The sequence below is a fragment of the Pseudophryne corroboree genome, chromosome 1 (genome assembly GCF_028390025.1).
Source record: "Pseudophryne corroboree isolate aPseCor3 chromosome 1, aPseCor3.hap2, whole genome shotgun sequence".
Classification (NCBI taxonomy): domain Eukaryota; kingdom Metazoa; phylum Chordata; class Amphibia; order Anura; family Myobatrachidae; genus Pseudophryne; species Pseudophryne corroboree.
The window spans coordinates 876,365,604-876,383,782 of NC_086444.1; the positions used below are offsets into that span (position 1 = coordinate 876,365,604).

General features: G+C 48.6%; 1 protein-coding gene across 1 annotated transcript in view; it reads right to left on the minus strand.

Annotated features, from left to right (window-relative positions):
* The window catches only part of LMNB2 (lamin B2), a 212,486-nt gene that overhangs the window by 105,147 nt on the left and 89,160 nt on the right, over nucleotides 1-18,179 (minus strand). The window contains exon 3 of the mRNA XM_063920085.1: nucleotides 11,931-12,087. Coding sequence (XP_063776155.1) covers nucleotides 11,931-12,087 — 157 coding nt within the window. The remainder of the gene's footprint in view (nucleotides 1-11,930; nucleotides 12,088-18,179) is intronic.

Here is an 18,179-nt window from a genome sequence, read left to right on the forward strand (position 1 = left end):
AAAGAACCTAAAAACTTTTTCTAAGTAACTCTTTAAGAGAGCCACCTAGATTGCACCCTTCTCGGCCGGGCACAAAAACCTAACTGAGGCTTGGAGGAGGGTCACAGGGGGAGGAGCCAGTACACACCATGTGATCCTAAAAGCTTGCTTTTGTGCCCTGTCTCCTGCGGAGCCGCTATTCCCCATGGTCCTGACGGAGTCCCCAGCATCCACTAGGACGTTAGAGAAATGTGTAATACATTTTTAATTGCCTCAATCATGCAACGGGTGGCCCTATTGGAAGGTACACTAGTCTCATCGTCGTCGACACTGGAGTCGGTATCCGTGTCAACATCTGTGTCTGCCATCTGAGGTAGCGGGCGTTTTAGAGCCCCTGATGACATGTGAGACGCTTGGACCGGCACAAGCTGAGCAGCCGGCTGTCCTATGTCGTCAAACCTTTTATGTAAGGAGTTGACACGGTCACGTAATTCCTTCCATAAGTCCATCCACACCGGTGTCGACCCCGCAGGGGGTGACATCCCATTCACAGGCATTTGCTCCGCCTCCACATCATTATCCTCATCATACATGTCGACACAGCAGTACCGACACACAGCACACACACAGGGAATGCCCTGACAGAGGACAGGACCCCACAAAGCCCTTTGGGGAGACAGAGGGAGAGTATGCCAGCACACACCAGAGCGCTATATATCACAGGGATATCACCTATAGAGAGTGTTTTCCCTTATAGCTGCATTATATATATATATATATGTATATATATATATATATATATATATATATATATATATTGCGCCTAATTTGTGCCCCCCTCTCTTTTTAACCCTTTTCTGTAGTGCAGGACTGCAGGGGAGAGCCTGGGAGCGATCCCTCCAGCAGAGCTGTGAGGGAAAATGGCGCCAGTGTGCTGAGGGAGATGGCTCCGCCCCTTTTTCGGCAGGCTTTCTCCCGCTATTGTAAAAGTTCTGGCAGGGGTAAATAAACACCTATATAGCCCCTGGGGCTATATATGGTGTCAGTTCGCCAGCCAAGGTGTTAATATTGCTGCTCAGGGCGCCCCCCCCTAGCGCCCTGCACCCATCAGTGACCGCAGTGTGTGGTGTGCATGAGGAGCAACGGCGCACAGCTGCAGTGCTGTGCGCTACCTTGGAGAAGACAGAAGTCTTCAGCCGCCGATTTTCCGGACCACCTTCTTGCTTCTGGCTCTGTAAGGGGGACGGCGGCGCGGCTCCGGGAACGGACGACGAGGTCGGGTCCTGTGTTCGATCCCTCTGGAGCTAATGGTGTCCAGTAGCCTAAGAAGCCCAAGCTACCACCACTTAGGTAGGTTCGCTTCTTCTCCCCTTAGTCCCTCGGTGCAGTGAGCCTGTTGCCAGCAGGTCTCACTGAAAATAAAAAACCTAACATATACTTTCTTCCTAGGAGCTCAGGAGAGCCTCTAGTGTGCATCCAGCTCAGCCGGGCACAGAAATCTGAGGCTTGGAGGAGGGTCATAGGGGGAGGAGCCAGTGCACACCAGATAGTCCTAAAGCTTTCTTTAGATGTGCCCAGTCTCCTGCGGAGCCGTCTATTCCCCATGGTCCTTACGGAGTCCCCAGCATCCACTAGGACGTCAGAGAAAGGACGATCCATGTACTTTTTTGTTTTTATTTGAACGAAAGGACTGCATTTGATAATGAGGCGCTTTCTTAGGCTGTGAGGGAACATAAGGCAAAAAATTTGATTTACCTGCCATAGCTGTGGAGACGAGGTCAGAGAGCCCTTCTCCAAATAATTCCTCACCTTTGTAAGGTAACAACTCCATATGCTTCTTCGAGTCGGCATCACCCGTCCACTGTCGGGTCCATAAGACTCGCCTAGCAGAAACAGACATAGCGTTTATTCTGGAACTCAGTAAACAAATGTCTCTTTGAGCATCCCTCATATATAACAGCATTTTTTATACGCCCTAGGGTCATTAAAATGGTATCCTTATCAAGGGTCTCAATTTTTGCTGATAAGGAATCTGTCCATGCTGCTACAGCACTACAAACCCAGGCCGACGCAATTGCCGGTCTGAGTATTGCACCAGAATGTGTGTAAATGGACTTCATGGTAACCTCCTGCTTGCGGTCAGCAGGATCCTTGAGGGTAGCCGTATCTTGGGATGGCAGCGCTATCTTTTTTGATAAGCGCGTCAATGCTTTGTCTACCCTAGGAGAGGATTCCCACCGTTTTCTGTCCTTTTGCGGGAAAGGATACGCCATAAGAATCCTTTTGGGAACCTGCAGTCTTTTGTCTGGGGTTTCCCAAGCTTTTTCGCATAATTCGTTCAGCTCATGTGAGGATGGAAAGGTGACCTCAGGCTTTTTCCCTTTATACATGTGTACCCTCGTGTCAGGGACAGGGGGTTCCTCAGTGATATGCAAAACCTCTTTTATTGCAATAATCATATATCGAATACATTTAGCCACTCTTGGCTGTAATTTTGCATCATCGTAGTCGACACTGGAGTCTGAATCCGTGTCGGTATCTGTGTCAATTATTTGGGATAGTGTGCGCTTCTGAGACCCCGAAGGTCCCGGCGACAATGGGACAAACATGGTTTGACTTCCTGACTGTTCCCTAGCCTCGGCTTTGTCTAATCTTTTGTGCAATAAATTTACATTAGCACTTAAGACATTCCACATATCCATCCAGTCAGGTGTCGGCGCTGCCGACGGAGACCTTACATTCATACACTCCCCCCTCCTCCTTAGGTGAGCCTTCAACCTCATACATGTCGACACACGCGTACCGACACACCCCACACACACAGGGAAGCTCTTTTCTGAAGACAGGTTCCCCACCAGGCCCTTTGGAGAGACAGAGAAAGAGTATGCCAGCACACACCCCAGCGCTATATGACCCAGGAAAAAACACAGAATGTTCACCCAGAAGCGCTGTTATGAAAGTATATGCGCCAATTATGTGCCCCCCCCCCCCCCCCCTCTTGAAAAACCCACTGTCACCGTCAGTAAGCAGGGGAGAGTCCGGGGAGCTTCCTCTCAGCGCTGTGCTGTGGAGAAAATGGCGCTGGTGCGTGCTGAGGGAGAAGCCCCGCCACCTCGGCGGCGGGCTTCTGTCCCGCTCAAAATTCTCAAAAACATGGCGGGGGCTCTTTATATACATGTACAGTGCCCAGTTGTACATGTATATATGTACTTTTGCCATTAGAGAGGTTTTTATTGCTGCCCAGGGCACCCCCCTGCGCCCTGCACCCTTACAGTGACCAAAGTGTATGAGGTGAATGGGAGCAATGGCGCACAGCTTCACCGCTGTGCGTTACCTCTATGAAGATCAAGATGTCTTCTGCCGCCTCTGAAGTCTTCTTTTCTTCTCATACTCACCCGGCTTCTATCTTCCGGCTCTGCGAGGAGGACGGCGGCGCGGCTCTGGGACGTACGCCGAGGGTGAGACCTGCGTACCAATCCCTCTGGAGCTAATGGTGTCCAGTAGCCTAAGAAACAGAGCTTTGAAACTCAGAGAAGTAGGTCTGTTTCTCTCTCCTCAGTCCCTCGATGCAGGGAGTCTGTTGCCAGCAGGCTCCCTGAAAATAAAAAACCTAACTAAAATACTTTAACAGGAAACTCAGGAGAGCTCCCTGAAAGCACCAAGTCTCCACTGGGCACAGTATCAAACGGAGGTCTGGAGGAGGGGCATAGAGGGAGGAGCCAGTGCACACCCAGATCCAAAGTCTTTCTTAAAGTGCCATGTCTCCTGCGGAGCCCGTCTATCCCCATGGTCCTTACGGAGTCCCCAGCATCCTCTAGGACGTTAGAGAAAAGTGACAAGAATTCTTAGTGTAAAGTTTAGGAGAGAAAGCTTCAAGGTCAGGGTTGGCTAGATTGCCAAAATTATTTTGAAACATGGTATAAGCATTTAACCCATTGATGCACAAGAAGTAAATTCATACAATAACACATAAGGTCCTCACAGCATACAATGTAAACACTCCATGTACATACAATTACAGCCATTACTGGCAAATATAATCTTTACTAAAAGTACAAACAACGGGGGGCGTGGCCACGGCAGCAACGGAGTAGGGAGCGGATCTCGGGAGCTCCCCGAATAAACCCATCCTTTCACCCATCCTGACCCCTCTGGTGTCCCTGCCCGGGCTACATACCTCCCTCATACTGCTGGGCGCCGGCGGGCATCCTTTCTTGCGGTCTCCGGGACTCGTGGGACGGCGCCGGCTGACTTCCTGCCCTGCGGCCTGGGCCTCCTCCGGATCCCCGGCCTCAATTTCGGCGCCCTCGGCCGCGGAACGCCCGGAGCTCGGGCGGCGGGCTGTCACTGCCAACAAGCACCCTGGGACGACTGGGAGGTGGAAGCTGCCTCTCCTCTCCCTGACAGGCTGCGGCCCGGAGCCCTAACACCCGGAGAAGCATAGGAAGCAGGTACTCCTGGGGAAGGGGAAGGGACACTGCGGCCATTTTGGGAGAAGCTATACAGAAGGCCCCACTGCTCTGGGCTGACCTCCATGCTTGGAAGTGCTGCATTCATATGTTGTGCCCTGTGAACTGTCTCTGCACACAGGGTCTTTACTGCATACAGACCTCTCCTATTATTACTCTCCTAATGACTGTGCTAATACCCACCTGAGATTGGAGACAAAGTCAGCTATTTACATTGCACGGCCCTTCCATTATATCACACAGGAGCTGCACATAGATTGGATCTGACTACACTGCTGTGCTGCACTAATATCCTACAGTGTACTGCGTACCATTATCCTACTTTGTTACTCTGACATACAAACCGGACACGGTTGGTTCCCGCCACTGATTGTACGCAACCTTGCTGCAGCCGCCTTCTAATTACAATCCTATACTGTAGCCCTACTGTGGGGTGAGTGTGACTGCTCCTGTCCAATATGGTTAAGGGCGGCCAGAGTGCGGCCGCGGCCCAACTAGAAAGATTTACCAGACAACCCAATCCCAGGGCTGCACCGGCTCCTTCTCATGAAGCCTCTCCAACACACTCGACCTCCCCTCCCGAGTCAGCGGTTAATTCCCCGGAGGCAGCGGGGGCGCCGTCTATTCAACAAGTGCTGGAGGCTATAGCTGGCAGTGAACAACGTCTCTCCGATAAGATGGAGAAGGTGCAGTGCGATCTCTCCTTGCTCCGCCAAGATGTTCAACGTATCCGAGAGAGAGTGGGTGAGGCGGAGACACGGGTCTCCAATCTGGAAGATTTATGTGGCCCCCTTAAGCAGTCCGTATCCACGGTGACCCAGCAGGTTTCCTCCCTTCAGACCAAGCTCTTAGACATGGAGGGACGGCTGCGTAGAAACAACGTCAGATTTGTAGGCCTGCCTGAAAGAGAAGAAAGTTCGCAGCCGGAGGACTTCCTCGAATCCTGGCTTAAGGAGATGTATGGCGCTGAGTCCTTTACGGCCCATTTCACGGTGGAGCGAGCACATAGGATACCATCTCGGCCGCTACCTCCTGGTGCCCCTCCTCGCACCTTCATCGCTAAATTCCTGCACTATAAGGACCGTGACTCGGTTCTCCGCTTAGGTCGCACGAAGGGCCCGTTGGTCCGCAATGGAGTCAAGGTATCGGCCTTCCCGGACTTTGCCGCAGACGTCCAGAAGGACCGAGCCCAGTTTATGCCCATTAAACGACGGCTGCGAGACCTCAACATTTCATACTCCATGTTGTTTCCCTCAAGGCTCCAGGTTGTGGCGGATGGGGAGACCAAGTTTTTTAACTCCCCTAGAGAGGCGGCCCAATGGTTGGACAGATTTGCACCGGGTGCTCGACAACTGGCTCCAGACTGATCTCCTATGTGGAAAATCCCGGGGCCTGGTCTACCGGAGGCTTGATCACAGTTCGGGGAGCCCCCCTTCTTTGCATTGGTGGCTCAAGACTTTTACGTCCAAGTGGTGTTGGTTAGAGAGGGTTAGAGGTTCAGCTGAGAATCTAGGCCTTCCTAGCGCTTTGTAGTTTGGGTTGATTGTTCGGGATATAAGTATACCGGAGTTCGGGGTGGTGTACGGGGAGGGAATGGTTAATTGGGAAGCTGCTAGTTGCGCCTCCTTCTGCTGTTTTTGGGGGTTTTTTTTTTTTTTTAGTTTGTTATTTTTCTTATTTAAGTATTTTCTGAGGCAAGGATGTTTCATATTTCAGATGCTATGGCTTACAACGCAGGGCTCATATACGTCATGTTTTGCTGGTATTGATAATGCTTATTCTCAAGATGTATTTTGGGAGAGGTCCATCCGGGAGGTGTATAGAGCTTATAGGGGGCCATGATTAATCTGAAAATACTGGCATGGAATGTTCGAGGTCTGAATAACAAAATCAAACGTTCTTTGATTCTAAATATGACCCGGATATTGCATGCCTCAGTGAGACCCACTTGGAGGGACATAGGTTGCTGTCCTTACGACGGGCCTGGGTGGGCTGGGCTTACCATGCCTCTCACTCCTCCTTTTCTAGGGGTGTCTCCGTTCTGATTAAAAAGACAGTGCAATTCGAGTTATCGATTAAAACTGACCCGTATGGAAGATATGTATTTATAGAATGTAAGCTGAACTCCCAGCCCTATTACATTTTAGCGGTGTATGTCCCCCCTCCTTTCTCATACACTGTGCTGCAACAAGCTGCGTCCTTCATAGCTCCTTCCCCTACCACCCCAGTGATTTGCTTGGGAGATTTTAATAACGTCCTGGATTTGTCTATGGACCGATGGCACTCCCCACAGGCTGCGCTGGTGGGAGGTGGTCCTACCAAGTTTGCGGATTTTTTGAATAGTTTGCAGTGGGTAGATGTGTGGCGGCTTAGTCACCCTGCGGTCCGTCAGTTCTCCTGTTTTTCCAGCACTCACGGCTCCTTCTCCAGGATTGACCTGATGTTGGTGTCCCCCGCCCTCGTCCCTGGGATTATTGACGTCCACTACGAGGCTCGAGGGGTCTCTGACCACTCCTCTCTGATGATGACTCTTGCTGTGGAAAGTCAGAGGGGGCACTCCTATTGGAAACTGCACCCCTCTTGGCTGACCCAGCTGGGGGACTGCGGTGACTTGGAGACTCAGTGGGAGGGTTACTTTAACGACAATGTAGGGTCTGCCCCGGGTACAGTAGTCTGGGATTCGTTTAAGGCGTTCTTGAGAGGTTCATATATTGGACGAATAGCGGCTCATAAAATGTCCTCTAGGGAGAGAGAACAGGCCCTTGAAAGGGACGCTAGGGACCTAGAGTCCCAATATCTGTCTGACGGCGCCCCCGCGACAGACACGATGGCTGGTGGCTCAGTCAGCTTGGTTGGCCCACCTGTCTGATAAAAACTCTCGTTCCCTCCTTTTTAAAGCTACTAATATATATATGCAGGCTGATAGGACGGGGGGCCTCCTGGCCCGTCTTATACATTACGATCGTCCTGGGACCACGATCACCCAAATGTCCGGGGCGGATGGCTCTTGTCGACACCACACCGGACATTGCGCTGTTATTCTGATCTTACTTCTCTGAGGTTTATAATTCACAGTTGCAGTGCTCTACTTCAGATCTTTCATATTACATGGGGGGTGTTCCGCTGCCCGCACTCTCCTCTGAAGCCTGTGAGCTGCTGGAGGCGCCTTTGACGCTCGAGGAGGTGACTGCGGCCATTGGTATGTCCCCTAATGGCAAGGCTCCGGGATGTGACGGAATTCCCTCCGAGGTATACAAAAATCATGTTGATTTCTTTGGCCCCAGGCTTCATGCCCTGTACTTAGATATATTTGCCAATAACGAACTCCCTCCCTCCATGTCAGAGGCAGTTATAATAGTGATCCCAAAACCCGGTAAGGACCCTAGATCTCCGGACTCCTATAGACCGATATCCCTGATTCCCACCGATGCTAAGATCCTGGCAAAGATATTGGCAGTACGGCTCAACACAGTGATAACCTCCCTCATTCACCCGGACCAGACCGGCTTCATGCCAGGAAAGTCCACGTCTATCAATTTACGTAGACTGCATACCATTTTGCAACTCCCACACGACTCCCCTTCTGTCTCGGCTGTGGTCTCGTTAGACGCGGCCAAGGCCTTTGACAGCATTGAATGGGCTTATTTATGGGAGGTGATGGCTTGTATGGGCTTTGGACCCAATTTTATAAAATGGATTAAACTACTGTATCAACATCCGAGTGCCAGGATCTTGGTGAACGGTTATGTATCCCCATCTTTTCAATTGACCCGAGGTACTAGACAGGGCTGCCCCCTGTCCCCTACGCTGTTTGCCTTGGCCATCGAGCCCCTGGCCTGCTTGATAAGATCGCACCCAGATATTGTGGGAATTTGTACAGGTTCACGTGAGGATAGAATAGCTCTTTATGCCGATGACATGTTGTTGTTTTTGCAGGATTACACCAAGTCAATGCCCACCCTGTTGCGTGTGATAGAGAACTTTGGAGATCATTCGGGTCTTAGAATTAACTGGCCTAAATCATACATTATGCCAGTCATAAGCCCCCCTCCTACTGCTTCCAAAATCCCCCTGCCATTATGTTGGACGGTACAATTTAAGTACCTTGGAATCCAAATAACTAACGACCCTTCTGATTTTGTCCCTCTGAATCTGGACCCGACCATGCAGTGGGTCACGGGCAAATCCAAGACTTGGTGTAAGCTTCCACTGACGGTGTCTGGCAGGGTTAATCTCATTAAAATGATTATACTGCCCAAACTCTTATATATTATTCTCCAGTCCCCGGTGTATATTTATCCAATATTCTTTAGGAAATTGAATAGCGTTCTATCCTCACTGATCTGGGCTAATAAACGACCTAGGATACAGCTAAATACCCTTACCAGACAGCAATCTGACGGCGGCCTGGCTCTACCTAACTTTCAGATGTATTACTTCGCTGCTCAGCTGACTCATATCGCTGTATGGGCACAAAACTCTGGGGCTGACTCTTTGCATTGTGAGTTTATTCGTTGTTACTTTCCCTACCTCTCTCCTATGCAGGTGTTACTGAGTGGGAGCATAGCTAGGTTTCTTCCCCCTATCATTTTTCAGGCCCTAAAGATTTGGCGGGCCCTGAGAGACCTCTTGAGGTACGATGGCCTGGACCCGGATACCCCCTTGTGGTATTCTGACTGGCTCCCTGAATTGCATGCACTTGAGGGGCGGGAGGTATGGGCCCCTAGATCGGTGATTTCTATCTCTCAACTTTATCTAGATAATGCACTTAAATCCTTTCAACAACTGAGAGATGTGTGACCTACCCAATTCTTACTTCTTCAGATACCTCCAGCTTCATCACGCCCTCCAGTCCCAATTTGCTGAATCACCCCCACGAATCCTCCCATTCCCCATCAAGACTTTTGTGATCACTTTGGGTCGGGCTAAGATGGTCTCCCTTGCGTATGGATATCTTCTTACCAAGCTCCATACGGACCCTATGACACGTCTCCGTGGAAAGTGGGAGAAGGATTTGGGTCTAATAACTGAGGAGGACTGGGTCCTCGCTTTGGAATACCCTGCCAAGGTTACCAAGTCCCTTAGATATCAGCAGATTCAATTCTTCATTTTACACAGAACATATATGACTCCAGCTAGGCTGGCTACGTTTGGGACGGGCAGATCTGGCCTTTGTCCTAAGTGTGGAGGGGCGGTGGGAACATTCTGGCATCTAGTGTGGGATTGCCCGAGGTTGAGGGTGTTCTGGTCGGGTCAATCCTGGAGAGTACGGGAGTGCCTGGCGGACTGCTTACCCCACAATTCTGTATTTTGGGAATGGGATGTTTTGCTCCTGTGTCTGTTTCAACGGGTCTCTATGCTCTAAATGTATGTGCCTTGGCTAAGGTTTGCATTGCAAGGATGTGGATGGCCCCTAAAGGCCCGTTAATATCTGCACTTAAGACCTTAATTAACGACACAATAATTAAGGAAAGATATGTTTATATGAAACAAAACGCATCAGCTAAGTTTGAAAGGGTTTGGTCTCCATGGCTAGACTCCTCCCATTCTCATCTGGTTCACCAAATATAGTGGGCACTGAAGTGCAAGCATATCAATAAATTACTTTAACTGATGTATACTGAGATGTTGGCGGTTGGGCCCTGCGTGTCCACCTACTTATGTGCATGACTAATGGAGTCCTGAATCGGATGGCTCCTTCTCACTCTGCGCCTCCCCCCCCCCCCCTTTTTTTTTTGTTTGTTTGTTATTTTTCTTACTGTTTAGGTTACGGGTGTAAATATAAAAGGTAATGAAGACTAATATAGTTGGCTACGGATTTTGCAGATCCTAAAGGTCTGAACAATGGGAGATCCTTGTGTATTTCTTTTTGAAGTTGTACTGATATCTCATTGTTGTAAGCTTCGTTTAAAACATGGCTTTGATTCAAGATGATTGGTTGTACTGTTTGTGCTATGATAATGCTCTGCAATGTCTGTACCTTATTCTCCAGACTACTGAATAAAAATTACTTTATTAAAAAAAAAAAGTACAAACAACAGGGCACATCAGTAATCGTGTGAACTTTACAGGTCGAAAGTTTAGCAATAGATTTTCGTAATGTTCATTAACTGCAAACAAGAGATCAAAAAACGCAAAACTGTGGCTAAATGGATATAAAAGTCATTTGGCTTGAGGACGTAATAAAAAGAATCCTGGTAATCGCAACATATACAACGTGGTCTGCTCATACGGGGCAAAATGCAACTCTAACAGTTTGGTCATAGTAACAGCAGCTACCTGTTGTCGGTTTCCTATTAAACACATGCCCTATGCTGGGTGTCTCCTCCATAACCATTAATACAGCATAGAGGAAACATTAAAAGAAAGTTCTCTACAAAAATACCCAGCAACATTTCGGTAAATTCAGCAGTGTTGTGACTCTTCACAAGCCAACAGTGCAGCACGCCTATGCGAGCCATCCTGGAAGGTTTCTGTGAGTACAGTAATGGTATGCCAACATATTGCCAATAAATGACCTCATTACAGCATCACGTCATTACACAAGTACTTTTATTATAGGATTACCTTTATCAGCTTTAAGCAATGAAACAATGAATAACCAAAACGTCACAATAAGACCAAGAAATGAGCTCAAGGCTCCACAAGGCCACTTCTGCAAGACCTTAGTAAAATGCAGCAGGAAAGCAGTTCCAAGCTTAACCCTTTTTCTGCCTTAAATCTCTCTCCATTTACATGACACCTAGGGTACCTTTGTTATCATAGGCAAGTAAAAATATTTCAGTTCATAGACCTATTACTTTCAAGACATTCAAAACATGAACTATCATTTCAAAGGGATTAGTAAATATATGTATTTTAATGGAGGTTTCTTTACTTATGTAGAGGAACATCAAAACATTGACATGGAAGTGACTGGGTGCAAATGTATGGACAAATCCTACCACTAGACTAGCTATGGGAGAGATCATCTGTGTGTAAGTAGACCCAGAGCTTGCCTCACATACAGAACAACTATCACATCTCCAGATCAATTTACTTGAACCAGTCAGTAACCAATTTAAAAGATTTATCTGGTGGTTCCACTGTGTGATGCCTGGTTACCATGGCAGCATACTAGCCCCACGTCCATTTGCGATGAAAGCTTGAGCACAAGGCAGGGACAACCATAGAAAACATTTAATAGGGGCTAATAGAAAACAAAACAATAGCAACTAAGTAGGGATGTGGGTTGCTTTTAGAAACATGTTAGGCTAAGACACATAATAAAAATTCCTTTAAAAAAATAAAATGCCTGTTGCTCAAACTAATATATGAAGAAAAGGTACACATTAGGATTCTTACATTTCCTTACATATAAAGGAGCAGCCTGACGCATTCCACTGCTGTAGAACATACATAAACACAGGTGGCCCATCAGAAACTATAATGACAGATGGCAGATACACAGACTGATGTGAGAAGAGCAGTGTCACAATATACCTTAGCAAGCTGGGCACGTAGATCAGCCAGTTCAGCTTCCAGAGTTCGCTTCTGATCAAGGGCTGCACTCAGTTCTGCCTCACTCCGGAAATGCAGGGCCTCCAGGTCCTTATTGCGCTGTTGCGCATGAAGCAAATCAGCATCTTTCTTTTTGAAACTAGGGAAATAAAACTGCATTAGTACATGTGCACTGTCAAACACAAGGACCATTTGGCAGAACAGTGGGAAGGGCACTCCTAGTGAAAACTGCTCTAACATGGACTTTTATTATATTATATAGAACGCATGAAACAATCCCTAATTTTTTTTTTTATCTGACTGCTGACATTACAGAAAGAATCTTAAGCCCTTAACAGAAAAGCTCAGGTAAAAAGGAATACCAATGACTTTCTTTTTAAGTGAATTGTACATCAGAATGGGATCAAAATACCCTTACAGATCCTACCGATGACCAGAAAATTAGATTTTACTCACCGGTAAATCTATTTCTCGTAGTCCGTAGTGGATGCTGGGGACTCTAAGGACCATGGGGAATAGACGGGCTCCACAGTAGACTGGGCACTCTAAGAAAGATTTACTACTACTGGTGTGCACTGGCTCCTCCCTCTATGTCCCTCCTCCAGACCTCAGTTAAGGAAACTGTGCCCGGAAGAGCTGACATTACAAGGAAAGGATTTTGGAATCCAGGGTAAGACTCATACCAGCCACACCAATCACACCGTATAACTCGTGATAACATACCCAGTCAACAGTATGAACAACAACAGAGCATCAAACAAACCTGATGCAACCATAACATAACCCTTATTTAAGCAATAACTATATACAAGTATTGCAAAAGAAGTCCGCACTTGGGACGGGCGCCCAGCATCCACTACGGACTACGAGAAATAGATTTACCGGTGAGTAAAATCTTATTTTCTCTAACGTCATAGTGGATGCTGGGGACTCCGTAAGGACCATGGGGATTATACCAAAGCTCCCAAACAGGCGGGAGAGTGCGGATGACTCTGCAGCACCGAATGAGCAAACACAAGGTCCTCCTCAGCCAGGGTATCAAACTTGTAGAACTTTGCAAAAGTGTTTGAACCCGACCAAGTAGCCGCTCGGCAAAGCTGTAATGCCGAGACCCCTCGGGCAGCCGCCCAAAAAGAGCCCACCTTCCTTGTGGAATGGGCTTTTACTGATTTTGGAGGCGGCAAACCAGCCGCAGAATGAGCCTGCTGAATCGTGTTACAGATCCAGTGAGCAATAGTTTGCTTTGAAGCAGGAGCACCCAGCTTGTTGGATGCATACAGGTTAACAGCGAGTCAGTTTTCCTGACTCCAGCCGTTATGGCTACATAAATCTTCAAAGCCCTGACTACATCTAGTAACTTGGAATCCTCCAAGTCACGAGTAGCTGCAGGCACCACAATAGGTTGGTTCAAATTAAAAGATGACACCACCTTTGGCAGAAATTGCGGACGAGTCCGTAATTCTGCCCTGTCCATATGGAAAACCAGATAGGGGCTTTTACATGACAAAGCCGCCAATTCTGACACACGCCTAGCCGAAGCTAAGGCCAATAGCATGACCACTTTCCACGTGAGATATTTTAACTCCACGGTCTTAAGCGGCTCAAACCAGTGAGATTTCAGGAAACAACACCACGTTAAGATCCCACGGTGCCACTGGTGGCACAAAAGGGGGCTGAATATGCAGCACTCCCTTTACAAACGTCTGAACTTCAGGTAGAGAAGCTAGTTTTTTATGAAAGAAAATGGATAGGGCCGAAATCTGGACCTTAATGGACCCCAATTCTAGGCCCAAAGACACTCCCGACTGTAGGAAGTGAAGGAAACGGCCCAGCTGGAATTCCTCTGTAGAGGCATTCCTGGCCTCACACCCAGCAACATATTTTCGCCGTATACGGTGATAATGTTTAGCCGTCACGTCCTTCCTAGCCTTTATCAGCGTAGGAATAACCTCATCCGGAATCCCTTTTTTCTACTAGGAGCCGGCGTTCAACCGCCATGCCGTCAAACGCAGCTGCGGTAAGTCTTGGAACATACAAGGTCCCTGCTGTAACAGATCCTGCCCTAGAGGTAGAGGCCATGGGTCCTCTGTGAGCATTTCTTGCAGCTCTGGATACCAAGTCCTTCTTGGCCAATCCGGAACAATGAGTATTGTTCTCACTCCTCTTTTCCTTATGATTCTCAGCACATTGGGTAAGAGAGGAAGAGGAGGAAACACATAAACCGACTGGAACATCCACGGTGTCACCAGTGCGTCTACAGCTATCGCCTGAGAGTCTCTTGACCTGGCGCAATAACCTCTGTAGCTTTTTGTTGAGGCGGGATGCCATCATGTCCACCTGTGGCAGTTCCCACCGACCTACAATCTGCACGAAGACTTCTTGATGAAGTCCCCCCTCTCCCGGGTGGAGGTCGTGCCTGCTGAGGAAGTCTGCTTCCCAGTTGTCCACTCCCGGAATGAACACTGCCGACAGTGCTCGTACCTGATTCTCCGCCCATCGAAGAATTCTGGTGGCTTCCGCCATCGCCACCCTGCTCCTTGTGCCGCCTTGGCGGTTTACATGAGCCACTGCGGTGATGTTGTCTGATTGGAACAGCACCGATTGGTTGCGAAGCAGGGACTCCGCTTGACTTAGGGCGTTGTATATGGCCCTTAGTTCCAAGATATTGATGTGAAGGCAAGTCTCCTGACTTGACCATAGCCCTTGGAAACTTCTTCCCTGAGTGACTGCCCCCCACCCTCGGAGGCTTGCATCCGTGGTCACCAGGACCCAGTCCTGAATGCTGAATCTGCGGCCCTCGAGAAGGTGAGTACTCTGCAGCCACCACCGGAGAGACACCCTGGCCCCGGGGGAATAGGGTGATTAACCGATGCATCTAAAGATGTGATCCGGACCACTTTGTCCAGTAAGTCCCATTAGAAGGTCCTCTCATAGAACCTGCCGAAAGGAATGGCCTCGTATGATGCCACCATCCCTGCCAGGACTCGAGTGCAGTGATGCACCGACACCTGTTTTGGTTTTAATAGATTCCTGACCAGTGTCACGAGCTCCTGAGCTCTCTCTATCGGGAGATAAACCCTATTCTGGTCTGTGTCAAGGATCATGCCTAGGAGAGGCAGATGAGCTGTAGGAACCAACTGCGACTTTGGAATATATAGAATCCAGCCGTGTTGCCGTTACACTTCCAGAGAAAGTGATACGCTGTTCAGCCACTGCTCTCTTGATCTCGCTTTTATGAGGAGATCGTCCAAGTACGTGATAATAGTGACACCTTGCTTCCGCAGGAGCACCATCATTTCCGCCATTACCTTGGTGAATATTCTTGGGGCCGTGGAGAGACCAAACGGCAACGTCTGAAATTGGTAATGACAATCCCGTACCGCAATTCTGAGGTACGCCTGATGAGGTGGATAAATGGGGACACGAAGGTATGCCTCCTTTATGTCCCGAGTCACGATAAAATCTCCCCCTTTCAGGCTTGTAACGACCGCTCTTAGCGATTCCATCTTGAACTTGTTCCTTTTCAGGTATATGTTCAGGGATTTTAAATTCAATATGGGTCTGACCGAACAGTCTGGTTTCGGGACTACCACATGGTCGAATAATAACCCCCTCCTTGTCGAAGGAGGGGAACCTTGACCACCACCTGTTGAAGCTACAATTTGTGAATTGCAGTTAACCCCGTTTCCCTCTCGTGGGGCGAAGCCGGCAGGGCCGTCAGGGAGGAGGCATCTCCTCAAAGTCCAGCTTGTATCCCTGAGACACAATATCTATTGCCCAGGGATCTAACAGGGAGTGAACCCACTTGTTGCAGAACTTACGAAAGCGTGCCCCCACCGGGCCTAGCTCCGTCTGTGGAGCCCCAGCGACATGCGGTGGATTTTCATAGAGGCCGGGGAGGACTTCTGTTCCTGGGAACTAGCTGTGTTGTGCAGCTTCTTTCCTCTGGCCCCGCCTCTGGCAAGAAAGGACGCATCTCTGACTTTCTTGTTTCTTTGTCCGAAAAGCTGCATTTGATAATGACGTGCTTTCCTAGGCTGTGCAGGAATATAAGGCAAAATATCCGAATTACCAGCTATAGCCGTGGAGACCAGGTCCGAGAACCCTTCTCCACACAATCTGCATATTCTACAGGACACGTCAAGCAGAAATCGACATAGCTTTGACTCTAGGACCCAGTATACTCATGTCTCTTTGGGCATGTTTGATTATATATATCTCTTAAGACAGCATCTTTAATATATATACATATCTCTCTATATACATATATATATATTATATATACATACTAGGGTCTCAATTTCTGCTGATAAGGTACCTGTCCACGCCACCCCAGCGCTATAAACCCATGCCGACACAATCGCCGGTCTGAGTAGTGTACCAGAACGTGCACGCTATCTGCAGGATCCCTGAGAATAGCTAGGGCTACCTTCTGGGCAAACGTGACACCCTAGGGGAAGATTCCCATCACATCCTGGCCCTAGTGGGGAAAGGATACTGCCTGAGAATTCTTTGTGGGAAGCTGCAGTCTCTTGTCTGGAGATTCCCGCTCTTTTTCCTCATGAAAGGAGGGAAATTTACCTTAGCTTTCTTCCCCTTAAACATGTGTACCCTTGTGTCAGGGACAAATGAGTCATCAGTGATATGCAAATCATCTTTTATTACAATAATCATATATTGAATACTTTTCTGCCATTTTGGCTGTAACTTTGCATTATCGTAGTCGACACTGGAGTCAAACTCCGTGTCGATATCAGTGTTTATTATTTTGGATAGTGAGCATTGTGAGACTCTGAAGGTCTCTGCGCCATAGGGACAGACATGGGTAGATTTCCTGTCTGTTCTCTAATCTTTTGTGCAATAAATTCACCTTAGCACTTACACATATCCAAACAGGTGTCGGCGTTGTCGACGGAGACACCCTCTCACACACATATTTGCCCTATCTCCTCCTTAGGGGAGCCTTTTACCTCAGACATGTCGACACACACGTACCGACACATCACACACACAGGGGATGCTCTATTTGAAGACAGTTCCCCCACAAGGCCCTTTGGAGAGACAGAGAGAGAGTATGCCAGCACACACCCCAGCGCTATATGACCCAGGAATCACACAGTAACTTAGTGTTAACCCAGTAGCTGCTGTATATATTGTTTTTACGCCAAATTTATGTGCCCCCCCCCCCTCTTTTTCACCCTCTTTTATCGTGCTTCTGCAGGGGAGAGCCTGGAGAGCTTCCTCTCAGCTGTGGAGAGAAAATGGCGCTGGTGAGTGCTGAGGAAGAAGCCCCGCCCCCTCAGCGGCAGGCTTCTGTCCCGCGATTGTGTAAAAATAATGGCGGGGGCTCATGCATATATACAGTGCCCAGCTGTATATATGCTGCTTTTTGCCAGGAGGTACTCAATTGCTGCCCAGGGCGCCCCCCCCCTGCGGCCTGCACCCTACAGCGACCGGAGTGTGTGGGTTAGTATGGGAGCAATGGCGCACAGCTGCAGTGCTGTGCGCTACCTCATATGAAGGCAGGAGTCTTCTGCCGCCGATTTTGACGTCTTCTTGCTTCAACCCGCCGGCTTCTGTCTTCTGGCTCTGCGAGGGGGACGGCGGCGCGGCTCCGGGAACGGACGACCAAGGTTAAGTTCCTGTGTTCGATCCCTCTGGAGCTAATGGTGTCCAGTAGCCTAAGAAGCGCAACCTAGCCACAGTTAGTAGGTTTGCTTCTCTCCCCTCAGTCCCACGTAGCAGAGAGTCTGTTGCCAGCAGAAGTTCTCTGAAAATAAAAAAAACTAACTAAAATACTTTCTTAATAGCAAGCTCAGGAGAGCCCACTAAAATACACCCAGCTCCTTCCGGGCACAGATTCTAACTGAGGTCTGGAGGAGGGGCATAGAGGGAGGAGCCAGTGCACACCAGTAGTACTAAATCTTTCTTAGAGTGCCCAGTCTCCTGCGGAGCCCGTCTATTCCCCATGGTCCTTACGGAGTCCCCAGCATCCACTAGGACGTTAGAGAAAGTTGTTTAGTAACTAGGCTTCAAAGAGAAATGTCAGGGCATTTGTGGCAGCAGTTTTCTATCAACTGCAACAACTAAGGCTACAGCTGTACTTCCAACATGCTACTAAGGGTTAACTGAACACAGGGGATGTAGTTATATGACCGGAGTGGTTACAATACCTTCCCCTACACCCCGCCCTTTTAGAAACCCGACAGTTGGCATGCCGACTAGTAGGGA